The sequence below is a fragment of the Populus trichocarpa genome, chromosome 10 (assembly GCF_000002775.5).
Source record: "Populus trichocarpa isolate Nisqually-1 chromosome 10, P.trichocarpa_v4.1, whole genome shotgun sequence".
Taxonomy (NCBI): Eukaryota; Viridiplantae; Streptophyta; class Magnoliopsida; order Malpighiales; family Salicaceae; genus Populus; species Populus trichocarpa.
Window position 1 is genome coordinate 10,255,533 of NC_037294.2, and position 26,620 is coordinate 10,282,152.

At 34.7% G+C, this 26,620-nt stretch overlaps 3 protein-coding genes, 1 long non-coding RNA gene and 1 pseudogene across 5 annotated transcripts; 1 reads left to right on the forward strand and 4 right to left on the reverse strand.

Moving 5' to 3' along the window:
* Nucleotides 1-7,573: 7,573 nt before the first annotated feature.
* On the reverse strand, nucleotides 7,574-8,735 carry LOC7498024 (transcriptional regulator SUPERMAN). Its single transcript, XM_002315683.2, has 2 exons — nucleotides 8,555-8,735; nucleotides 7,574-8,424 (listed from the first exon to the last, which is right to left on the reverse strand). Exon 2 carries the CDS (start codon nucleotides 8,398-8,400, stop codon nucleotides 7,759-7,761), a length of 642 nt encoding a protein of 213 aa, XP_002315719.1. The 5' UTR covers nucleotides 8,401-8,424; nucleotides 8,555-8,735; the 3' UTR covers nucleotides 7,574-7,758.
* A 2,664-nt stretch (nucleotides 8,736-11,399) lies between these two features.
* On the reverse strand, nucleotides 11,400-13,487 carry LOC112329025 (serine/threonine-protein kinase BLUS1-like; annotated as a pseudogene).
* Nucleotides 13,488-13,720: 233 nt separating this feature from the next.
* On the reverse strand, nucleotides 13,721-17,700 carry LOC7498026 (cellulose synthase-like protein G1). The gene is made up of 8 exons (XM_024611343.2): nucleotides 16,958-17,700; nucleotides 16,732-16,830; nucleotides 16,432-16,560; nucleotides 16,105-16,317; nucleotides 15,832-15,931; nucleotides 15,536-15,708; nucleotides 15,095-15,442; nucleotides 13,721-14,660 (listed from the first exon to the last, which is right to left on the reverse strand). The coding sequence occupies exons 1-8, from the start codon at nucleotides 17,549-17,551 to the stop codon at nucleotides 14,112-14,114; spliced, it is 2,205 nt and encodes a 734-aa protein (XP_024467111.1). The 5' UTR covers nucleotides 17,552-17,700; the 3' UTR covers nucleotides 13,721-14,111.
* Nucleotides 17,701-18,753: 1,053 nt separating this feature from the next.
* On the forward strand, nucleotides 18,754-22,156 carry LOC112329004 (uncharacterized). The gene is made up of 2 exons (XR_002984449.2): nucleotides 18,754-19,469; nucleotides 21,744-22,156. It is a non-coding gene; the product is annotated as an uncharacterized LOC112329004 (long non-coding RNA).
* LOC7498027 (cellulose synthase-like protein G2) lies at nucleotides 20,258-24,770 on the reverse strand. Of its 2 annotated transcripts, none has more exons than XM_024611043.2 (8): nucleotides 24,105-24,770; nucleotides 23,832-23,939; nucleotides 22,879-23,010; nucleotides 22,560-22,772; nucleotides 22,343-22,442; nucleotides 21,477-21,655; nucleotides 21,042-21,392; nucleotides 20,258-20,918 (listed from the first exon to the last, which is right to left on the reverse strand). In XM_024611043.2, exons 1-8 carry the CDS (start codon nucleotides 24,711-24,713, stop codon nucleotides 20,370-20,372), a joined length of 2,241 nt encoding a protein of 746 aa, XP_024466811.1. In that variant the 5' UTR covers nucleotides 24,714-24,770; the 3' UTR covers nucleotides 20,258-20,369. The 2 variants fall into 2 exon arrangements, with proteins under 2 accessions (XP_024466811.1, XP_052312221.1); XM_052456261.1 differs by having other exon boundaries at nucleotides 21,042-21,388; nucleotides 21,473-21,655.
* Between the last annotated feature and the right edge of the window lie 1,850 nt (nucleotides 24,771-26,620).

The window sequence follows — 26,620 nt, forward strand, 5'->3', positions numbered from 1 at the left end:
CGGGTTAATCCAGAATGTCATTATTTTGATGTAAAAAAAACATTATAAAGATGTAGTCTTGAATTATTTTCAAAAAAATTTTATTTTAATTTTAATTTGGTCAATCAAATACCGTGTGAACCTGCTCGATATACTGTATTACACTAAATCAGCTTTTACCTCGATTTGAAACTCATCTCTAACAATGTCGAATTCGATACTATTTAATATTTCCGAAAAGTTCCCCGAAATTAATTGCTATTCTACCAAAAACCTAAAATTAATTGCTCTCTCTTGGACATGGACCTCTAATTCTTTTTTTTTAAAACCATACGTATTTAAATTTTACAATAAAAATGAGGATCCTAATTGCTAATATTCTAAAAAAAGAAGATGCTATAGAAATTACTTCGAATATTTACCTGCATGTTAAGAGGACAAATTAAGCCCATCAACTTATCTTAATTTTTACAAATTAGTTAGTTCTAGCTCATGGTATGTAGAGTGTTCTTTCTTGTATGTATTGACTGAAGCAAGACAAGTGGAAGGCACGTGGTCAATCCCATTACAAATTTGGCTAGTATATAAAAAAATTTAGACTTAAAAAAAATATATCATAAAAAAGGAAATAGGGACTAAATTTTTAATTTGTTGTATTTATAGTATCAAGATTTTTCATTTGGAGGACTAATTAATTACCGAACAATATATTTAATGTATCTGCGATTTTATATTACCGAACAATATTATTGATGAGTATAGTTTTCCTACACGGAAGCAACCTAGCTTCAAAATGCTAAACTACATTACAATTACAATAAAAACTAAAGCATGTAAGAAATTCACTCTATACTTTGGCACTCTTTATTTTCTCATAATTTTTCACCGGCGGTGCTAATTTTTTGGGGTCATTACTCGTTTTTGTCTACAATTGCGTCCTTCTGTGCTAACATTAATGATCAATTGCTTAAAATTTATTATAAAATAATAAAATTAAAAGATAGATGAACAAAATATAAAATGCAATAACTATTCATGGGCATTTTAAAATTTACATGAAAAAGGTTATTGTCCTTCTATTTTCTTTTTTATTCCTTCATAGTCGATCCCTTCATTTTTTTTTAATTTTAATTTTGATCTAAAACTTTTTTTTACTCATTTTTTAGTTTCTATATTTAAGAGAAGATAGAGAAAGTCATTGGTTGATCACAAAAAATATCATTTTTGGTATCCACGGGTTCCATTCAACGAGAAAAGTTTTTATTGAGATGTTTTTTGCCCTTCATCTTATCGGAAAATATAGATTGGAGTAGAGAAAGATTTTCTTTTTTGTTTGATTTTGTATTTTTTGTGTAAATTCTAGGGTGTTTTGAGTTGATTTATTAGATTGTTGACATCACAAACAAGTTTAGTAAGTGTTTTTAATTTTTAGGTAAAAAAACCTTAGCCAAATTCTTTGATCACATGTCCGATAATTGAAAACTGGTTTAGCAGACAACACATTGTCTACCTTTAAATTTTTTGCAAAAAAAATAAAGACAAACAAAATGTCATTTATTTTTTTCAGCAAAAGAAAAGCGAGTTGCACGGACCTACCCTTGCAGGCCCAATATGTGGCTTTTGTTTAATGGGCTAGGCGCGTTGACATAGCCTGTCATGCCATGTAACATCTAACCTCTTTTGTTTTTTGTTTTTTTTTTTTCTAATTTTGACTAATAGCCTTATTTTTATATATTTATTACTTTGAAATAATTTTTTTTTTTTGCAAATTAGACTTTTACACCTAAAAAAATTTATTTATTTTGGATGTATATAATATTTTAAAGCGATTAATTTAATTTATCATTAATTTTTTTTATTTTTTGTTTTATATAAATAAAACTATATTTCTAATAACCTCCAAGACAAAAAAAATTAAAAGGAAAATTTGAGGTTAAGTATTTGAATACTTATTTGTCTTTTACTTTTATAAAGAAAGATAAACATTTTATTTTAGTATTTAATTAACATTAAACAACTCTTTCTCATTTTTTCGCTTTTACTTATTTAAATTCATTCCATTCAGCGTAAAAAATTCTTTTATGTTTTTCAAATAAGAAAATCATGATAGAATGAAACGCCTATTACATCCTTTTACTATTTTAAAATTAACTTAAAATTCCATCTGTGGTGTAGTCTTAACAAATTTTTTTTATAATTATTAAAGTATATAATTATCAATTTATTTTATTATGTGTATGTATTACTATTATTTTTATAATTAAATTTTTTTCATATAAAAAAATAAATCGGTAACATCTACGTATTTATTTTGAGTTAAAAAAGATTTCAATCGGCTTGCGGTGAAGAGCAGGTAAACTAATTAGTGAAGCCTATGACGCTGACGCGTCAACGCTCTTTAAAAAACTCAGTAAAGTTTAGCCTTTGTAGTCATCTAGTGATTACCTAACAGTATTTAATGTATCTGTGATTTTAATTATATTTCTTAATTACATGTATCATCATCGATCCATTGATGAATATATAGTTTTTCTACACGAAACCAACTCAGCTTCAAAATGCTCCACCAGCACATCAAAGTCTGACGCATCAGCTCTCTTTAATTTACTCGGTAAAGTTTAGCCTTTGCAGCCGCATCCAGTGAAAGATCGATGACAGGTTCTCTCTAAACTGTATATATTTGGTTTGTAGAAAAACGAAAGTTGATTACTATTTTTACTGCTATTTTTATAAAGAAAGGAATATTGCTTACCATAAATTTCTATATACTGATACTGGCCTCAAGATCAACGAATAGAAGATCCATGGAGTAGAAAATGAAGACAAGTGCGTGGCTCATTCACTGATGGAAAAGCTTCTTTAATTACGAAAAAGATAGCTGAAGACAATTACATCCAATCTACAAGCCAAATCGATCGATCCAGTAGCTCAAGGTCGTCCGTATCAGGGCTGGACATATATAATACTGCGCATACATTGTTTCTTGCAAAGCAACTGCACGCATTCTTCATCCCTGGCCATGTGGACAAAGAATTGCAAGAACAATAATGCTTCACGATCATTCTAAAAGCCGATGTCAAATTATTAGTACCAGTGCTACTTTAACTTAATTTCATCTTACCTTTTTCCTTCTTCTTGTGCTCAATGACGGATCTAAAGATTCAGTTAAGTTTTTTTTTTTTAATATATATATATATAGTAAATGTTCACTTCTAGTAGTGATCAAATCATAAGAAAAAACCCGTCAACATAAAATCCATGGTCGACCGCATATTTGCATGTGATGGGGAGAACACAAGAAAATTCAAACTAGAAATATTCTCTCCGCCTAATTAATTTTTTTTTTCAATTAATTATTATTTGCTGAGCTCGATTCAGACAAGTTAATAAATCTAAAACTATATACAAAATATTTTCTGTAAGTTTAATATAATAGATAATTAGAGGGTGTTCGAGAATGAATTTTTTTAGTTTAAATTATTTTTTTTAGTTTTTTTGGATTGTTTTAATATACTGATGTAAAAAAATATTATTTTTATACTTTTCCAAACAAAAAATACTTTAAAAAACAATCAATATCACACTTTTAAACATCTTATTAATGACAAACTAAGAATAAAGTGATTATATGATCTTTGATATGTTTACCAGATTTAATGTTTTCAGTAAAGCAAATGATAATGGATTCAAATTTATATGGTCGAAAATTTATGATTTTGTTTCCGTAAGATGTCAGGTTTATTTAAGCTAAAAGGTCTAAAAGAAATGGGAGCATGACAAAGACGGGGATGAGTGTGATGACGAGGGGTCTCCTTGAACCGCAGGGAAGTCACTTGCTCATAAAGCTACTCGATGAGGTCCAACGCCAATAGCTAGCTATTTCAGTCTAGGAGCACTATTAATCATATTTTATTTAAATTCATCATTAATAACATCAATTGTGGAGATATAATGGGCAAAATACTAGATATTAAATTATGAAAATATTAGATATTGACGATTTTTAATCATCAAAATACTTTTGATTTCTATAGAACTCTAAATTCAAGTTTGTATTTGTGATTGTAGTTTTTTAAGCTATAATTGGGCTTGCAAGTTGTCGCAGCTCAATGCTGCATTCTCCACACAATGAAAACGAAATCATGATTAGTCCAGTTGTCTTCTAGCTGTTAAATTATACTGACCGATGCAAGTAAAAGAATTTCATTGACCGATGCAAGGAATGGTGAACTGATCAACAAAATGAACGGCCATGATGATGTAGATTGGTCGGCCAGGGTTGTATAATGAAAGGGATTGATTCCTCGAAGGAAGATTTCGAACACAGTATCTAGGCATATTTTGTACCAGGAACGACAATTGTCCCCGAAGTCTAGAGTAATAGCTTCTTCTTCTTCTTTTTTACATTTCAAAAATATCTTTCAAAAAAAAATTGTAATTCTTTTTATTTTAAAATATTATTTTAATATATTTTAAAAATTAATTATTACCACCATCCGAACAACATACATGAGTGTATTTGGGAATGTAGTTGTTGTTACTTTTCAAAGTATTTTTTACTCGAAAATGCATCAAAATAATATTTTTTATTTTTTAAAAATTATTTTTGATATAGGATATCTAAATTATATGAAAATATTAAAAATATATTAATTTAAAATAAATTAAAAAATTAAAAAAATTAAATTACCAACTAAGTGTAATGGTAAGACATGACGCAGGGTACTACCATCACGAGGATCCTCAATCACATTTCAGTATCTTACTGAACTGAGGTAGAGTATGTACAAGGTACATAGTTGTAAGAGATGTAAACATGTGGTTTGCTTCATTTCTTTGCGTCTTTCAGGTTTCTTTCAGAATGATTATGGCTGGCCCGTGTGGGAGTAAAGTTCCAATTACAAGTGTGAAAATAAAATAAAAAAAGTTTTATTGGACGAGCTCCCTTTTGTGCTCATTCTTCTAATTAAATCTAGCCATATTAATTATTATTAATCTTTATAAATTAATATAGTTAGACTTTTGAGAAAAATCATATAATAGTTTGCCTTTCTCTCTTACATTTTAGTTGTGAGAAAATGGGTGTTTGGATGAATTTATCATACAATTAACAAAAATATTATATTTTTCATTATATATTATACAAATTCAGGTTCTCCTGTTATATGTTTGTCAACGTCAAAATCTAGGATGCTAACTGCATACATAGATAAATCAACTTACCAAGAGATCAATGGCTGGATTTGATTTGGGATCTCATAATGAATCATCTCTTTGATTATTATTTAAACCATTAAATCAATTTCTTTTCCTATTATGATTAAAAAAAAAAACTAATTGGATTTTAGCCGAGATTAGAAAATGGGCAATGCAAAATTGGGCCATTAATATTATAGGTGAAATTTGATCATTGCTATATATTACGATAACAAATGACGATAGCTATAAACTAAATGACGATGTTTGTCGTTTATTTTGGCTGTGCTAACCTAAGCACTGTTCAAATTTAAGTTAAACACATTAATTAACAGGTTGCAACTGCACTAAAAAATAGCAGGAAAGAATAGTTTGTTTATCCCATCAAGGATTCCAAAACAAATTGTCAACTAATTAATAAAAAGGGAAGGTAAAAAGAAAAAATTCTAGTATGTTCAGGCTATAATTACCAATATTTATAGCACAAAAGAGATAAATATAAGAAAAAATAAAAATAAAAATGAGAGATGTATTTTTATACAGTAGAAGAAAATTATGCCAAGGACGGCATGAGGTTGGATGTGGGGATAGCTAGCGGTGTAGAGTCTGCATGCCTTGACCGATGGCCAAAAATGGAAAGCGTTTTAGTGTTTTAGTTGTCTGAATTGCTTTGCACGGACCAAAACCTTACATTCTGTTTAAGGAAAAACATCATACCATTTGACACCCAGACAATGTCGGGAACATGCAAACCATCAGATTTTGGGAAAAGAGCGTCGTTCGTATCCAATGGCTCTCTCACCTCTCATTTGAGTATATGATATCATGTAAACATGCCATCGATCATGATTGAAATAACAAAGCATTAGTCACATTTTCTTCTCAAAAAGTTAACGATGTCAATTCCCATCATCTTCATAGATCCAAACAAAAGCTCGGAGCTTTTTCTTCGACATAACCTCTACTTCCCCACATATATTCAACAGAAGTATATAGGAGCAGTGCTGCCTATTGGATCTGAGCTGCTTAAAGAACGACTAATTTCAGCCCCCGCGCGCCCACCCAAATAGAAAAAGAAGAAGAAGAAGACGAGAGGGATATATCTGCTTGCATGTGCGATTTGTAATTTGATATTAAAGAGTTTTGATTCTAAAGACAAGAACTTGAGTCTTAGCAAACCTCATTTATTTTCAAATAAATTTCAGCACAAACTTAAAGCCTTATATATAGTGGCATCTTAATAAAGAAATGAAAACATTCTCTAATCTCACCTGACAATTTGAGTTTTTTTATTGGACATCTTTCTACACACACACGCATGCACCATAATTCATGCAACATCATGCAATCTGACTTTAGTACTATACAATATAAATAATAATGTTTGATGATGTTGGCAACCTCCTGGAGATTGGATCCAAGTTAATACAGGTGGGGCTAGTAGGGGCAACCCACTGCTGGTTGTATTGTTCGGGATGGCAGTGGTATTTAGCTAGCTAATAAAGGATTTGAGCTTAATTATGCCGGGGGTTCAATTTCCCCCCTCCTGTTCCTCCTGGAGCTGCTGATACGTTAACTCAAGATTCAGTTGGGAGTGGCTTGATAATGGTGCTAAGGCCCCTTTAGTTACCAGAAAAGAAAATGATGTTGGCAACCATCCAACATGTAACTAATTTTCTAGTAATCGCTTGCTTTTGGACGTTCGCAGCTTAAACAGCTTAGAACTCCTTCGCTAGAACAGGAAGACCTACTGTCATTTTATTTGTCATCCACCTCTTAATTTTGTTCTTCTTTCATATCGTCTTTTTCCATGAGTACTAAACAGCGTGATCGGTCTTTGATCTATTTAGAATAATCACAAAATAGTATACTATCCACCGGAGAGTTTTACCATCTTCCATTTTTAATAAGATCAACTCCTTTTGTTGTTAAGTTACAGTTAACCTAACAAGAACCACAATCCACATTAACGACATAAAAAATTACAAAAACGAAATAGAAACAATAAAAAGAAGAAATGAAAAAAATCTAACATTTTTTACTGGATGAATCATCAAAATTCTCTGTCACACACCCACCTTTTCTCTCTCTCTCTCTCTCTAAAGAAATGGGAGATATCGATCAGAAATCTAAACTGAAGCTATATATAATTATATACAATATAAAAAAAAACGAGATTTTTCTTTTTCTATGAAAGTCGATAATAGTATTAGAAAAAGTACCAGTCAGTAAGAGAATGGCTAATGGCTACTAAGACAAAAAGTTATACTAGCTTAAACCATACAATATGCTTACAGCAAATCTAGATAACATAATAAGAGCCATGATTAAGAGAAAAAAGAAACTTGATAACAGAAAATAACATGTGAAAAGTAGCAGAAAAATGCGTTTCTAGATCAGGGAGAATATTAATTTGCTTTGGAATCTAACATCTTCTGAACTTCTTCAAGAAAACTTCTGGATTAGCTACTAAACATAATGCATCTTATAATACATGATCACAAACTGGTGCAACAAGCCAATTGCAGGCTTCCAAGATCAAACGTGTTAATTTGTGTTGATAAGGCTGCACAAGTTGATCACCTAATTAAGAGATCCCAGTCGAAGTTCCAAATCCAATTCATCCTTGGAGTCACGAACAAGACCAATCTCCAAATCTAACCTCACAATCTCAGCCTTCTTCCAGATCTTGAATCCATCTTGTTGTGTGAAACCACCAAAGTTTTCAGTTGTGAAGAAGGATTTTCTGGTTCCCGTTGTTGTTAAATCAGAAAGTTCAGAGCTTGAAGGGTCAAGAGGGGTACCATCAATGGTCCATTTCTTGACTTCAGAAGCTAAAGGTGGTGTAGATAGTGCAGAAAGAGGAGGAGACACCAAGGATGGTAATGTGCGAGTGAATGGAGGACATAAACTAGGGTTAGGGTTAAGGTTCGGAACAGGACACTGAGCGTCCCTTGGAGGTGACCTTCTTAACCTGGCTCTATCTCTCCTATGAACATTCATGTGACCGCCAAGAGCTTGAGCAGATTTAAATTCCCTTCTGCAGAAGCTACACGTGTACGATCTTGGAGGCCATGAAAGACTATCAAGATAATCTTCTCCAAAGCTTTGGCAGCTGCTAAGGTTCCATGAATCTCTGAGCTTCTTGTTGCTGTTAGTGTTGTTGCACGCTTCACTGCCAATACTATGATCTTTCAAGTTGCTGCTAAAACTGTTCCTCTCCATGAGTTCTTTACGGTTCAGTCAGACCTAGCAAGATAAAAAAATACAACAGCATTCTAGCTCAAATCAAGTCAATTTATAAAAGCAAATCACGAAAGTAAAAAACCCTTCTCTCAAAAGTTAAGAGTACAAAAGAAAAGAGGGAAACAAAACTGACCAAAAGATGTAGTCTATGGAGATGATCTAGACTTGGGTTTTGGGTTTGAGAGAGAGGGAGAGGAAAGCGGAGTGATTAATAAAGTTGGAGCAAAGAGCACATCAAATTCTGAACCAGAAGCTGAAAATCCCATTGAAGGTACTCATCCCCAGAAAAGTGCTCCTGCTCCACATGTTTTGGCCACTGCTTGCTATATGTACTAGAAGCTCGGCCTGCCAGGTTATTACCTTTATGCCGAATCTAGCTCGAGTTATTGGATGCTCTTCACTTGTCATTAAATTTTACTAAAGTACCTACGAGTCTAATTTTTGTGCAACAAGTGTAATGAAAACTGAAGAGTGATCATGTGTAGATGGGCACAACTCAACATGCCCAATGACTTGTCTGGATATAATTGGTTGAATTTAATTTAAATGAAACTAGCTAGGAAGAGAGAGAGAAGGCCCTGTTGTTTGCTCATCACCACCAAAATGGGTACCCTAATAGCGAGGAAGACAAAATTCTGTTTGTCGATGTACGTATCCCAAGGCTACTACTACTTCACGAGATCCTAATTAATTACCCCCTTTTTTTTTTCTCCCTGAGCATTTACCCCTTGTTCAAAACAATTGCTTTTGTTTATTTTTTAATGAAGAAAAATGTGTCTTTTTCATAAATTCAAACCTTCTCGTATATACAGATTCTTTTATTTTTATTCACTACCATCTAATATATTGATATTTTCCAAAGAAAATATTGAGATTGAAACAATACAATTTTTAATTTCTTTTCTTTTAATAATATAATCGTTCGGGATCAATAAATTGATTTTTTTCAAAACAATATAAAATTGAAACAAATATTAAGGGCATGATATATATATATATATATATATATATCCTTCAATTAAAAGTCATCAAAGATATCCCTTTAGTTTTATTAATTTATTATATAGATCTCTTATTAGTAGCCACCTATTGCTTGAACCTTGTTAATTATATATAACCTGCAGCGGATACGTACTACCATAGTTCATCAACAAAGTAAGAAATAAATAATAATAATTCAATAACCATAGCAGAGCATGATAAATATTCTTCATGGACCCTAAGATTTTCAAGATCCAGGGTAAAATATACTGCAGAAAATGATAGCAAAAGGAGGGGTGATGGATGCTCCTACAAGAGCATCTTTTTCCACCCCCGATGATGGGACTACGTTAATTAATGGAAACTAAATTTTCACGCAGCCCGACTTTTGCCTAATTCATTCATGAATTTATGCAGTATTTGCTACAATCTCTCTTTCCTAGCATTTTATTTATTCATCTAGTTTTTCTTTTTACTGGACCTTTGCAATTTGTTTATCTTTTGCATATTCATGGGCAATAGTTGGAGGTATAGTTGCTACAGTGTTCATGAGTACTGCAAGCTAACCAGTTTCATTTCATTCCAAAAAGCTTTGATTTGCACAACTCCATCTACTTCAAAGACAGGTTATCTCAGTGCAGCAAGATTTGTTTTCCATTTTCAAGTGAAAAGGAGGTGGAGTTTTTTCAGAGAACCCAAATGGACAAAAGATTGTGCCACATTTAGCATAGCTTTCTTGAAAGACTAGTGGCCAGTAAGGAGGCCTGTGGTATGCTATATATAGTTGTGATGTTGTGAGGTTCAACAGCCGAAATTGCAGGGTTTACCCGCAGTGTAATCCGGTGCCGTCTGCTCCACTCATAATTAAAGATCGAGCGCCACACCAAAAAGGTTTTTTTAAAAAAAAAAATATGATCAACCAGCTCTAATGATTTAGTTACCATGTTTATCAATGAGGAAAAAAAAAAAAGAGGAGAGGAAGGACTGGTCCAATCCTAGACCAAATAAATACTGTATTTAATTTAGTTGCTAATAGTTTTTAGTTTTATTTAATTTTATTGAGATTGTAAAAAATTCCCAATTTTTTTTAATAATTTAGGTTCTAGAGTAAAAAATGTATTTCTTCAATCAATTTTTTCTCCTTTTCTATATGTATTTTTTTGTTTTACAAAATCATGACTTTTTTTTTTCAACAACATGGTTTTTTGAATAAGAACTTAAAGCAATTAAAATAACAATTCATAAGAATTTAAATTATTTAAATTTAGGAGGAAAAATGTATTTCTTTAATCAAAACTCCCTTTTTATTATTCATTTATTTAATTTAACTAATTTTCAACAAACAAAATAACAAATAACTATCTTGATTATTTTTTATGATCCTGTATCAAATTAAAAAATTAATTTTAAAAACAATATAAATTATATATATATATATATATATATATATATATATATATTATTCTAATTGAATACTCATGTGCAATTTTCATATATAATTATTAAAAAATTGAAAATACAACCATTAAAATCTCTAATATTATTAAAAATATATAGAATAATAGAATGATTTTTGAAACATTATTGTAATTATTTATTTAATTAATATAATTTTATTTTAAAATATAAAAGAAAATGAGGGTAAGAGAGGCTAGGTGCTTAGCGGCTTAGACTACCAAGCCCCCATGTCTGAGCGACACATCGAATTTGGTAGGGGCAGGACTAGGATTACTAAATGTCCCCAGCTAAACTTGATCGACTTGATGTCATCAATTAAATATTTATAAATAGAAAAGGAACCGATAGAAACAAAACAGGATCATTTTCAGTTTTGTCGAAAGCTATCACTATAATATATATATATATATACGTGATAGCTAGCATGAACCTGACTGGAAACTCTACCAGCAGAACAAAAGGCATACTGACATAAAGCAACGCTTTCTAGTTTTGCTTTCAGATTCGAACTTAGATCCCTCTTAGAGCTAAGCCACATCTCAACACGCAAAACACAAAATATATAGCAGCACTGTTTTGCTTTTTATATCAATACTAATTAAGAAATCAAACATTTTATGCACCAGAAATCAGAAGCTTGAGATGCCAGAATTCCATCTTCCACAAAAAGTCAATATATTGATGAAAATCTCTACATTGGTAAATGAAGCGGTGGCTTTAAATGCATCAGAAATCAAGTTCTCCTGCTTCTCCGTTTGCACCATTCGTTCCTCTCCATCGGTCTCCCCTCCTAAGAGACCAATTTTAATTCCCACATGCCTTCGCTGTTCCTCTCCATCTTTTTCACTAACTTGCAATTGGATTTGTTTTCTGGAATGATGGATTCACCTCCAAAACGAACCTGTTTCAAAACCGAATAATATTTTGGGTCAGTAGGGAATACTGGGTCAAGCTCGAATTCTTCATCATTGAAGCTCCAGCCACATATCCTTCTAAACTTCACATTTTGAACAACAGAGTCACCCTCTATATCCTCGTGATCCTCTTGTTCTTCAATATCAGTACCACTCCGGCTTGACATCCCCATACACAGCCTTAACACTTGGCAACCCATGGAAAACATTCTTGAAGAGCTTTTGAAGAGAGAATTCTTTAAGAGCTTATCAGTTCAAGGTCTCTTTCAAGGGTCTTGATCAAGGAAAGAAGCAACCATATGACACGGCCGAAACTATGAAAATTGAGGTTGAAAGGAAAATGATATTGAGATGAAAAGGGCTGAGAGAAATCCATGATGCTATAAAAAGTTTTACAATAAAAGAGAAAAACTGAATAATATTCTGAATAATCAAATCTATATTGAAATAACTCATAAGCCGGGGCCGGAAAATAATTACTAAACATGATAAATTTCAATTATTTAGTGAAATAAAAACACGGTAAGTTGACAAAATTTTAGAAAAAACAAAAATAAAAATCATCACAAGATAACGTCTCTAAGTTGTCGAAAGCTGGAAAAAAAAAACACAAATCTAGAAAAATGGAGGCCTAAATGATGGAATTTGGGGGTCCAAAACAACCTCTAGCAAGCATGGCTAGTTGCGTGCGAAGTACCCGAAACAAGCTTTTCGAAATTGGGTGATTTGTGTCATTCTAACACCCGTAGCAAAAATTATGACCAAAATACTAAATGTGTGCAAAATATCTCAAACCGAACCGAGACAACTATTTTCTACTATCCTTGCGCCGGTCTGCCCTATCATGGTAATCCAGCAACATCAATCTCATATCTGACAGCTTAATTGCTGCAGAATCTTCTGCATCAGTGTCTCGTACATCACCTTCAAAGCCTTAGAAAACTTCTTGTTCCTGCAATTCTTCTTGTGCTTTTCACCATGATAATCAGAGAATCGAAACCTCTTTGTTATCTTCATGATCGAACACCTCGAAGGAGGCAGGTGAGAGAAAGGAGGGCGATAATGGGCTAATTCCAATGCAATAATGCGAAAAGACCATATTATCAGCTTTGAAAATTGAAACTATATCCTGTATGTGAGTGTATAATCTCTGGTGCCATCCAATTCTTCTTGTGCTTTTCATCATGATCTTTCACAGGTGTTCAATTCGTAAATGAGGCTGATACGCCAAAATTTGCGAGCTCTACTTTACCGTTGGATCACATAAGAATGTTTCCGGCCTTGACATCTGTGTGCAAGTAGCCTTGATTATGAAGACATGACAATGCGTTTAGGGTTTCCTTGAGCATTATATAGCAATGCATGACTCTGGAAGACCATCAGGGAAAGAAAAGTAGATTGTGGATTGAAGAGAACCTGCAGACATGAAAGGCATAAATCAACAGTGAAAGAACAAGGAGATTCAAGAATGTTAGGGTGTGAAAGAAGTGACATGGTCTTGGTTTCACGTCTTAGAGCATCCAAATCGGCTCGAGATTAATCCAGATCAAAGCATTTGATAGCAACAAGAGTTGAGTTCATGGGGACACATGTTGCTTTGTAAACTGTGGCACTAAAACGAACACCAATCCCGTCCAAGATACTGTATGCGTTTGAATCGAGTATTGAACCCTTTTGGATATTTGGTCTTGTACGTGAGCCATGAAGCCCGTTATGGTTTTGTCATGAATAAGTCTCGAGAGAATCTTTTTTGTTTGTTGAATTGGGTGTGGAGTCTTAGGGAGCTTGACAATAAGGAGAGTTTATTTTGGGGAAGATAGACAAGGGGAAAAGGGAAGAACGTAGGTATTTTGCAGGCGGTTTTGTAGTGGTGTTTCGGGTTTGAAAGGGAGAGACGCAGTTAGAGCGTTGCTCGATCATAATGTAATGAAAAAAGAGCCAGAGGATGCATGTGAACACAGGACTGCTTTTCATATGCTCACTTTTCTACAAATCGCTCAATGTAGCTTGGATCTTGGACCACCAAGGACTTGCAATTTAATGTTGTACAGAGCTAGAATAATAAATTCATAAAATCCTAAACAGATAAAAGTCTTGTGCAATAAGTAGCAACTAATTAGTATAGCATCAAACCAGAGGATGCCCTGCATCCCCAGAAAATGCCCCGCTCAAGGACTAAAAATAATAGACTGTTATCTACGGAGGACATGAGTGAATATGATGTTGTGCCCAGCTGCCTGTAATCTCAGTTTTTGCTGTCTTACAAGGTGAGTATAGTACAAGAGATCATAAAGGCTGGTTTATATTGGAATAGGATGAACGAGATTCCATGCCAATTTACCAACTCAGAGTCATATGTCCCAAGCACAACAAGAAAATGGTGATTACAAGAGACAACAAGGTGACTGGAGTGGGAACACGTCCTTTATCCTTCCTCAGTAACATTCCTTCAATTACAGGGTAGTTTACCATCAATATGTAAAGTGATAGGAATACCTGCCCAAATGTTTCATTCCAACTTCCTGCAATGAACATCCTAGCGACTCCTCCAATAAAGGAAACTATGTTCAGAATGATTAATGTAATAATTGGCGTAAGTATCATTGTTGATGCTTGGAAATTCAGTTTTCCCATTTGATATAATGCAACTTGTTCATCATCGGCTACTTTGTTTGTTGGCAGGAAACTGGCTTCTCTCATGCCAAAGCATTTCATGATAGCATCTAAACTACCAAATGTGTAGGCGGTAACTGACTTCATCATCCAAACGCGCTGCTCATTTAACAAGGTCTGGATCGAGGCTCCTGTGGATAGAATCTCTTCTAAATGTTTCAAGAGAGAAGCTAGAAAAATGAACGAAAAGACCATAAACCATGAAGATGAAACCTGTTTCAGAAGACAAACGAATTTTAGAGCCTACAGCTATTAAGCGAGCAAACTCGTTAAAGTGCCGAAACAGGTTAAAAAGATACAAATGAAAGGCTTCTTTAGAAATTTAATAGCTAAAACTTGGGACTTGGAAGAATTAATTCCTCTGCCTCCTCACGACACCTCTTGAACCAGCAAAACAGCTATATTTCACTCAGAAATGAAGAAATACTGGCCTTCCATTGCACTGTTTCCACAGCCAATGGTGAAAAGCCAGAAGTGTCACTCCACCAGAGACTTTTTTTCGTCTAAATATCACCAATCTCCCACAACATTCGCCGTTGATATAAAATTTCATGTAAATGACTGCTACTATCAAAACGAGAGAGAGCAGATGAAAGAAACTTAAAATGGAGAATTAAGATAGAAGACAAGGGCGTTGGTATTCTTACCTGAGGGTATATGGGGATGCCATTAAGGAGACAAAGTTGAGGCAGCGTAGCTAAACACCACAAGGGCAAGAAATAGAGAGGCTGAAGTGCAAGGTAGCCATAGCACATGGTTTGAAGTAATGGCATTCTCGATAGGCCATAAATGAAAGGGCAGAACTTTGAGAGGGTAACTTCAAACAACCCAGAGTTCCATCTCGTTCCTTGAACTAGCAAGTCATTCAAATTTGTGGTAGAGCTGCCCAAGAATGCTGGCTTTGAAGGATTACAAAAAACAGAAGTTTTCCCTTTGCAATGCAAGATGAACCCAGTAAAATAATCCTCTACTACAGAATGATACAAGAAACCCATCTGCTTTCAAACCATGAAGAGAATACATAAATTTATAATCCATAAGGATTTAGAGCAAAAAAGAAAGGCAGGAATAGATCACGCCACTCTTGCCTGTTCACCCCATAGAGTGTTTTTCTCATAGGTGCAAGAGGATAAAAATGGGGCCTCTTGTTGGAGTTTGCTTGATGATTCTGTATTCTTGATGGCGCAATATTGATAGATTTTGTAAATCAACATGATAAACTCATTCGAATGTCCAAAAGATTGTTTTAGACGCATGACATCTGCATCATGCCAAGTGACAGATTAATAAGTGAACCAGACCACTTACTCAGTATCCTTTGCTATGGAACGAAATTTTTGAATGGAAGTTTCAATCCTATTTTGGTCGAGGAGTATTGTTTTACCTTTCTCTGAAAGATTGCCATACAATGCTTCTCTCTTCATGTAAAATCCAGTGCCAGACAGAATGGGTCCTTGAAGCCCATCAATTCCTGGCCACCTTATCTGAAACACAGTATGAAAACATCTCTACATAAGAGACCACTAATCACTGCAAGTCACGCATCAAAATTCCCAACAATGCCGGAAACTTGATAGGACTCATCAGTGGACAGGAATCAATTTCTTCAAGGCACTGCAGTATCCATGAAAAAGCAAAAGGAGATTAATTTATTTACCACGAATAGTTTTCTCAGCTGCCCATCATAGATGTCATTCTTGTTGATGTTATGAAATTTCTGAGGGAATTGAATGAAAGCCAGCGAGGGAGAAATTTTTGGATCAAGGTGGAAACACATTGCTTGCCTTGCAGATGTTGGGTCATTACAGTACATGTCACAATCCAGTACCAATATGTAAGGCGAGTTGGTCATGATACCAGAGACCCTAAGCTGTAAAAATTAATGATATCTGGTGATTATATTTATGTGTACTTGCACGCACAAACATGTTACTAAAGGAAACAAAAGAAAGAAAGAAAGAGAAGTGGAGAGACAGGGAAGTACAAGAACATTTAGTGCTCCAGCTTTGAAATGATGAGAATGAGAAGGCCTTTTCTCACGAGAAACGTAGACAAGAAGAGGCATTTTAGCTTGTCTTATTGCAGCAACATTTTTAGGCTCATCATTTATCACCTGCAGAAAAGTGCCAACTGTTGCACATCAACAACTGCAACAGAACAGGAATGGTAATGAATCCTTGAAATACAAGAAACAGACAGTAGGAATCGAAAAATTGGCTTTCTCGATCAACCGCTCCAAACATTAGTTTGTAGAACTCATAGGCAGTGACAAGAGAACTCATACCTCGATTACCGGAGGATGATCTTTGCTGTTTGTGGCCTCTTCACTTCCAATAATTTCTCCTGCTTTATTGACACGTTCTTTGAAAAGCTCGTATTTTCCCTGCAAAACCAAGTACTTCCATGACTAAGTAGTTTAAATAGAACTCAATCAAATTCTCACAAACATTAAATAATTGGACAGACATGAAATCGATGATCTTAACTTAGTAGGATAAAAATATTCAAACCTTGATCTTCTCCTTTTCCTCCTCGTATTCCAGAGAATGAAGGGGGCCAGAATAATTATCTTCCAAACTTGAAAAATAAACCTTAGGACACCTAATCTTGATTCCAAACCTTCTACAAAAAGGAAGCCAGGACCTGGCAAACAACCAAGCCTCTCTCATACCTTGTAATGTTAAAGATGAGCCCCCATCATCCGAAAGATACACAGAAAGCTTATCGGGTGGATAATCCAGTGCCATAGCTGACAAAACAGTGTTCATTACTTCCAGAGGTGGTTCCTTCTTGTGGTCTGCAGTGCATATGAACACATCAATACCAGGAAGCTCTTCATCCTCTGGCAATCTTTCCGGGAAAGTTGTTCGAGAAACTGGCCTCCACGTATAAGCTTGGTCAAAAAGCCATATGATAGAGAGCAGCATCTCAGAGGCAAAGACTAGAAGATAAGGAAGTGAAGCTTTTGGTTTTGAGGATAGAAAAGAAGAGAGTCTGTAATAGAACAAGGCTACTAAGGCTGTGAAATGAAGGAGAGAATATGAGCGGTTGATTATGGCAGAGGATATGCTAGGAGTGCAGGCATGGAGAGGAAGAGACTTCATTTTTGGTCACTGGTTGTTCAGTGTTCTTCTGCAAGAGAAATCTTCCAAGATATACTCATCAATTCCATTTCTACAGGGTTTTAAGTTGGTTATCTACCTTTTAGTCAATGAAGCTACATAAGCAAAGCTGTTTTGAGTTTAACAAGTCATTGTCTATGGCTGGTCAAATAGCTTAGAATAATCACACTCTTTAAAGTCTTGCTATTTGATTTTTCACTCTGATTAGTAAGACCGCCATTTCAAATCGAAACGTCATGCAATGTGCTAAACATAAAATATTAAGAAGTAAATATAGAAAAAAATCAACGTATTTACGAAGCCGTCCATTTTGACTAAATAAAGTAATATCAGGGATTGATTACATTTCAATTCACAGTTGACAGTGGATGTCTATTTAGAACCTGTATGTTGAAAGTAGTTTATTTTTGAAAAGTAAATTTTAGAAATGATGTTTAGTAGTGTAAACAAAACAAAGAAATGATGTTTAAAAGTAATATTTAGAACCTGTATGTTGAAAGTAGTTTATTTTTAAAAATGATGTTTAAAAATGAAAAGTATTTTATGTTGACCGCTAATAGCAAACAAACAAAGAAAAATTTAAAAAGTAATATATAAAAAATTAAAAATTATTTTTTGAAAAACAAACATAATTTTAGTGTTGAAAAGTGTTTTTGTAATTTATTTATTTTTTATTTGATTTTTTGCAATTTACCACATCAAATGAGACGGAGACCATATATTCTAGGTGATCCATCGTAGAGGAAAAGTGAACCTTTTTTCCAAGTGGGCACACTGTAGACAATGATATTATGGAGAAATTTGCACTCCATCCTTTCATGAAAAGCATCATTGGCATCCCTAACATATAAACCAACATCCATCGATACAGACAAAACACAAACACAAACACAAACAAAAGGCACATCAAGAAATAAGATTCAGCTGAACCAACATGGTCGATCTGAGGCGAGCCTTTACGCCACTTACTATGTTGAAATAAATGCTTGCTTTCTAAATTGTCAAAAAGTAGATAAAGTTGGAAAGTCATGTCATAATCTAATTTTTAACTTCTATTTTATTAAAAAAGCATAAATAAATAAAAAGAAAAATAAATTGAAATTTGGGCCAAGACAACACAATTTAAAAGTTTGAGGACTTAATTAGACTTGAAATTATTTAATTAATGGAATCAGGGACCCATTTGATAAATGTCAGAAGTTTAGGGGCCAAGTTGAAAATAGTCATTTCCAGATGCAAACGGCGCCGTTTTGAACCATTGTTTATCGCCTCCTACCTCATTCCAGGGACCGGTTTTGCAGGGAATGTATAGCTGCCCACGATGCCCTCTCGGGAGGCCACGATATCATGGCCAACAATCCTGACTCTTCTGGAAGACAGGAGCGAACGTGCCCCATTATCTGGAGACACGAACGCACAAACAGAGGCCATTCTTTGGCTTCATAAAAGCCAGAGAAGGCCACGAACCAGAAAAAAAAAAGAAGGGAGAACGCAGGAAAAAACCAGGGGACGAGCGGGAGAAGCAGGGGGCAGAGCACGAACTGAAACAGAAAAAAAAACACAGGGGACAAGGAGAAAAATACAGACGAACAGAGAGGAGACTCAGAAATCCAGAGCAAAAAAAAAATACACATAGAGAAGGAGAGAAAGGGAGAGAGAAGGTCAAGGAGAGCAAGAACTAGGGTGCTCTACTTTATCTCCGTCCCTAGAGTGCAAGCAAATAAAAAAACAGAGGAGCTGCCGGCGTTGATCAGTTCAGCCGCTCGTCTCCAGCTTCACCACACCAAGTCAGTAGCAGCCAAAGAAACAGAAGGGAAGTTTGAAACGGGTCCTTTGCTAAGCGTCGCCCAATCACTCAGGAGGAGCATCACTGTCGTCTTCATCGTCTCCAGCAAACCAGGTAAGCCAGTTTTTCCTTTCGTTTTTATTTGCCTTATTTTGAGAGGAACATTGCACTGTGCGAAGGTAAATTAATTACCTTCGCACTGTGCATGCACGCGCGGAGATACTCCACGCGTGCCTCTTGTTGGTTTGCCCAGCTGGGTCACTGGCTTGGGCCAGTGACCGTGCCGGGCTGGCTGGGTCTAGCCCAGCCCAAAAAATAAATAAAAAATAAGAAATAAAAATATGTGCATGCGTAAAAATAAATTTATTTTATTTGTTTATTCATTGACGCTAGAGTCAGGAATAAAAATATTGATCTAAATTTATTTTATAGCTACGTAATATTTACCAACACCAGAATTGAAAGTATCCGTAGTTGAATATTTATTGGCGTCAGAGTCAGGAATATTATAAGCAAATTATCATAGCATAAACTAATAAACGTTTAGCAATTTAAGGCAAAACCAACAATGCAGTCTGCCTCAGGCATGACGTTTAAGGGGTGATAATATCTTCCATTTTACGTAACCAATCCCGAACCATAAAATCTATGTTGACCAGTTAGGGTTTCTAGTAACCATAATACTAGATGACGACTCCTTAAACAATACCGTTCCTCATCAAAGAATAGTATGCCAGAAATCTATTCTTTCCATGAAAGATTTATTTTTAAGATCACCGCGATGTCCGGATGCGACAAGTCAAGTATGTCAAGTATGTGACAAATTGACAACAGATGCTCCATAAAAACCTGCAGGATCAGTTGATATAGGAAAAAAAAAAAGGACAAGAAAAGAACCAAGATTCACTAGAACAAGCAGTTTTATTTCATTAAGTTGTATGCGAACAAAGATTTCATATCGACCTACAGCTCTTACGTGGTTATAATGTGAAAAATATGGTGCGAGTATATTGCTTAATACATTAAAAAGAAAGATCCCAGACACAAGAAAATTATCGAAAATACAGTAGAGAGCACAATAACTGATAATGGAATGCATCCCTTGTCCTTCCTTATAGTCATTCCTTCAATAATTGCAGAATTCATCACTAAGATGTAAGATGAAAGGAAAACTTGGACAACCATACTGTCCCAATTGCCAGCAATGATAATTCTGATCACTCCCAGAACAAATGATGCCATGTTCAAGATTATAACCGTAACCATAGGAACAAGCAACATTGATGATGTTTTGAAATCAAATTTACCCATTTGGTAGAGCTTGAACTTTTCTTCATCAGCAGCCTTATTGGTAGGCAAGAAACTGGCTTCCCTTACTCCTATCCTTTTCATGACAGCATCCAAACTCCCATAAGTGTGAGTCGAAACTGACTTCATCATCCATAATCTTTGTTCGTATACCAATGTATTGATTGACCCTCCACTTTTGAGGACCTCATACAAATGTTTGGAGACGGCTGATAGGAAAATGAATGAAAATACAATGAAGAATGAACTCGAAACCTGTGACAAAATAGAGACGAATATGACAAGGCGTTATTGCAGAATATCAGCTAAAATTTCTGAAAACTTAAGAGACATGAGGGAAATGCAAAATATGAGTAACAGCACTTTTGTGTTAGTTACCTTGGGGTACAACGGGATTCCATTTAGCAGACAAAGTTGAGGGATGGTAGCAAAACACCATAAAGGCAAACAGTAGAAAAGAGGGAAAAGTGAAATTTCTGCATAGCACAAGCTCTCAAGGAAAGACATCCTCAAAGTTCCATATATAAGAGGGCAAAACCTTGAAAGACCAACTTCAACCAACCCAGAGCTCCATCTTGTGCCTTGAATCAATAGGTCATTTAAACTTGTGATAGAAGTGCCCAAAAATTGCGGCCTCGATGGGTTAAGATAGACTGATAACCAGCCTTTGCAGTGTAAAATGAAACCTGTGAAGAAATCTTCCGCGACTGAATGGTACAAAAAACCTACCTGAAAACAAAGCATCATAATTTACAATGTTGAGTAAATATAACTCAGTGATCAAGAAATGAGTTACTAAAAATTATCACATGCCTCTTCACCCCATTTTGTGTGTCTTGGATAGTCACATGAGGCTAAAATTCTAGTCTCTTGAAGCAACATGCTGGAAACGCTCCCATAACTCATCGGATTAGCCTTGTAGTTTTGTCGAATGGAATTTACGAATTCATTTGATAAGCCGAAAGTGTCTCTAAGTTCAAGAAGGTTGCAACCTGTTACAATATCAAATTTAGCCTGAATTATTTAAAACAATAACCTGTTAAAATATGGTTGTTCTGTCAATTCTTCTGTTTTAACTAGTCAGATGCAACTGGGAGACACAAGGCACACTTGCCTCCAAAACTACATGGAAGTTGAGTAAAGACAACATCAATGCCCTTTACGATATCATGGATTCATTGCTCAAAAGTATTGGCTGAAATTACTTTTAGGATCATCTAGTGCATGTTGGGAGCTAGCAGCATGATTTGGATTGGACAAAACCAAACCTACAGAAAAAATCAGCCTTCGTCTACTTTGTTCAGAATCACCTGGTGCAGCTATGCCTACCCCCCACCGTATCTTAAAGGAAAAACAAAACAAGCTGTGATTAAAAGTCTAATCTATTGTAAAATTCAGTATGATGTAAGTGTGTAGAACTGCAGTTTTCGGGATTGAGTTACAAACCCCAATTCTCGCTAATATCTGGAAAATGGGGTCTAAAATTTTCCTTTTTTCCTTTTCCTTCAGTTTTGGTTCTTCTCCAGTGTATGGCATTGTAGCAGGGTGAGCTCCTGCTAGGTTTGGTTTTTATGATTGATGAAATGTTTTTATCCATCAAACAAAAAAGAAATTACTTACAGGATTACTAGTCTCTCAGCTTATGGCGCCATAATTTGTGATTTACTAATCATTATTACCTTTTTGCATAGAATCGCCATAGAGTGAGTTCCTCTTGATATAAAAGCCAGTGCCAGACAAGACTGGTCCCTTCAGCCCATCTAAACCTTGCCATAGTATCTGATTTAAGAGTGTGAAATCAATAAATACCAAACCTTGATAAAAAAAACAAAAAAAAAAAGATATAAAAAATTGTTACATGAATTATCCTTTATCTTGTTATAATAACATACGTACCCCGAAAGTGGATCTTAGCTGACTGTCATAGATATCATGTTTGCTAATGTTATGAAACCTCTGAGGGAACTGAACAAATGCCAGCGAGGAAGAGATATTAGGATCAAAGAAGAAACACATCGCTTGCCTAGCTGAAGTTGGGTCGTTGCAATACATGTCACAGTCCAGCACTAGTATATGAGGAGAATTGCTTATCACCCCAGAGACCCTAAGCTGCAACGCAAAATCAATAGTGGTTACTGCAAGTCGCCATTTATTTATTATGATTAAAGATTCAATTTAGTGAATGCAACAAAGTGAGAAAGAGGGAATGTCATACAAGGACATTAAGGGCTCCAGCCTTGAAATGGTGAGGATGAGAAGGCCTCTTCTCACGAGAAACGTAAACAAGAAGGGGCATCTCATTAGCTTCATCTTTTGGAGCTTCCTCATTTGAATTATCTTGTATCACCTGCCAAGATTAAAACAAGATTACATGAATGTTGGATTGGTCCAAGTATTTTGCATTTTTTGCTTAATTTCACAGGAATATTTCTTGCATTCCAAGTGTCTGAGGATATGCTCTAAATGATTTTGTTTTGTATTGGGTGTGCCGCTCAAGTGTGGTTTGTAGATTGGTCATCACTAAAAATTGATTCACTGTGTCTGTTTGCTCAAGCGTGGTTTCTCAGAGTGTTTGCCTCTGTTCCATGCTCTGTGTTTTTCCTTAAAATTGATTCACTGTGTCTGCCTCATGCTCTGCATCTGTCAACCCTCCTTTCCCTTTCCCTATGACTAGGCTCCAGTTGGGGCTCAGCTCTTTTTTCTTGAGAAAGGCCTACCATCGGACCATAGCTTCTGGTTCATGGATTTTCCAATTGGGAAAAAAGATTAAATTACTCTTCAGTCTCTGTTCAATTCTTTATGTTTGAGAATCTACAATTTAGTCCTCTATCTCTTGCTGACCTCTAAGCCCCCGTTATGTGTTTTCTGTAAGCCTCTGCTGCTATCTCATGAAGGGAACACTTGCGATTTAGAAAAACCAATATTTGCTTTTCTTAGGAACTAATATATGTTTTAATAAAACGAATGAGCCATGGCCAACAAGATTTAATGAGCTGAACGAATAGGTTATCAAACAGGAAGGGCTGCTGATTTATAAAGGAGTTCAACAGATAAGGACCAAAGATCAATTTACTAAACAAAAAACGTCTCGATGTTTTCTACTCTCTCCAAGAGTAAAATCTTTCTTTACAAGGAATAAATGAAAAGGTTTTGTGAATTGAGGTATACCTCAATAAGAGCAGGATGATCTCGACCTGTAATATCACTTTTCGTCTCTTCCAAGACGAAATCTTCTCGAAACCTCATCACACGTTCCTTAAAATCCTCGTATTTTTCCTGTGCCATAATCAATTTATATGATCGATGAACCACATATAAAACAATTTGATAAACTTGAACTTAAATATGAAGGATCTCACCAGCAAATGATTTGAACATGACCAGTAAAAAAACTAGAGGCAAGTGATGAATGGCCGCTGACAATTATAAACTCAAAAGTACCTGAATTATTTGCCTGTCTGCCATGAACTCATTAGAGCTTCCAAAGCTATCATCATCCTTGGATGTTGCTGAAAAGTAAGCCTTGGGACATCTTGTCTTGATTCCATACTTCTTACAAAATGGTAGCCAAGATTTTGCAAACCTCCAAGCTTCTTTCATACCATGCAAAGTAACAGCTGCGCCACCGTCATCCGATAAATACAAATTAAGCTTCTCTGCCGGATAATCCAATGCCATGGCCGATAGAACAGTGTTCATTACGTCTAAGGTTGGCTCCTTGTCAGGATCCACAGTACATATAAATACATCAATGGCCGGGAGTTTATCATCCTCAGGCAGTCTTTCAGGGAAAACTGTGCGAGAAACGGGATGCCAGTGATAGGCTTGGCCAATCAGCCATATAAAGGAGAGAAGCAGCTCAGCGACAAAAACTAGAAGCCATAGTAACATGGGAACTGTGGCTTTGGTTTGGGGCTCTTGGAAGAGAAAGGAAGCTCTGTAGTAGATCAAGAAAGCTATAGCAATAGAGTGGAGGAGTCCATGTAATCTGTTGATGAAAATTGATGTCTTTGAGACATGGCATAAATGGAGGGGTGGAGAGATCTCCATTAGTTTCTCAGCTGCTGCAGGTCAGATGAATGTTTTGGTTAGCGTAATTATATGCACCACCGGCTCTAATTATATATTGTCTTAATTTTCGAAATTTCTATCGTCACTATCATCAATTATTATGGAATAAAAAAACTGAAAAATTAATTAAATAAAAGAAATAATTGAATAAACCAAACTGTAAAAAAAACCGATTTAATCTATTAGAATTTTTAAAAAGTTAACCGGTTCGGTTTTGATTTTATAAATCTAAAACCAAAAAAATCAAACAAAAAAAACCTAGACAAATCGGGAAAAAACTAAGTCAAATTGAAAAAAACCAGTTTTTGTTTTAAAATAACTGAACCGAAACTAGTCGGTTTAAACTAATTTTAATTTTTTTAAAAAAAACTGATTTAATTATTTTTTTTATAAAAACTAAACCAAAATAAAAATAATTATTCCAAACCATCACATGTCGGCTGGGACAAAAGAAATTAAAAAAGACCACATTTTTTACTTGCTCTGCAATCTTCTTCTGCGGGCTTTTCAACTTTCAAGCCATCTTGCTTGAACTGAGAATGACCTTCCGTTGAATGACTAGTCTCAGGTGAGCACAGAGCTTCCACGCGCACACACATATATATGTACGAGAAACTGTCAAAAAGTAAATGCAATATAGATAAATTATCAAATAGCTTCGACTAACCACAAACGTCATGCAATGTGCTCCACATAAAATATCAAGAAGTACATTTAGAACTTGGGATATTTAGAAGTAAATTTAGAATAACCATCTAATTAGTGCTATAGTTATAAGAGCTTGAGATTAAAAGATTTGCTTCTTCTGTATTCTCAGGTTCGAGCCCTGCGGTTACTCATATGATGGCCACTGGAGGCTTATATAGTCGTTAACTTCAGGGCCCGTGGGATTAGTCGAGGTGCGCACAAGCTGACCCGGACATCCACGTTAGACTAAAAAAAAAAAAAAAAGTACATTTTGAACAAATCACCGTATTTACGAAGCCGTCCATTTTGACTGAATAAAGTAATATCAGGGATGTCTTTGTAAAATGAACTCTATTTATGGTTGAAGGGTATTTTTGTAAATATTTAAAGTTTTTTCTGCTTTGATTTTTTACAAAACCGCCACATCAAATAATACAGAGACCACATGTTCTAGGTGATCTCTTATAACCATAGAGGAAAAGTCAACCTTTTTTTTCCAAGTGGGCACACTGTAGACAGTGATATCACGGAGAAATTTGCACTCCGTCCTTCCATGGAAAGCATTATTGGCATCTCAAAACACAAACAAAAACAAAAAGGCACATCAACGGATAAGATTCAGCTGAAAACTAACCAGTAGGGCAACCAACATGGTCCAGGACGACTCATCAACGTCAATCCGAGGCTTTACGCCTTTTAAGAAAAAATATACTTTAAAAAATAATTATTATTATATTTTCAAATACCTGTTTAAATAAATATTTATTCTATATGTGTAATTCTGGTTCCTTTTTAAAGTGTTTTTTATTTATAAATATATTAAAATAATATTTTTTTATTTTTAAAATTACTGCATCAAAATAATTTAAGAACATCATAAAATATTAATTTAAAATAAAAAAAATAAAAAAAATTTAAATTTTTTCAAAAATATTTTTGAAATGCAAAAACAAACTGGATTATATAGATTGACATTTGTTATTTTTTATTTATATGTTTGAAACTTCTCTTCAAAAAAATATCATTGGAAGATTATAACTTATTGTTTTTTTTATTTTTCAGTCAAGCTTTTAGTAAATTATCAAATTTATTATTTTTAAACTCAGTCCAGTTCTAAACCAGAAGTCTCATGCTGGATAAAAAATATTTTAGATTAAAATGTCAAAATAAAAAAATTAATGATTTTATCCTCATGCCCG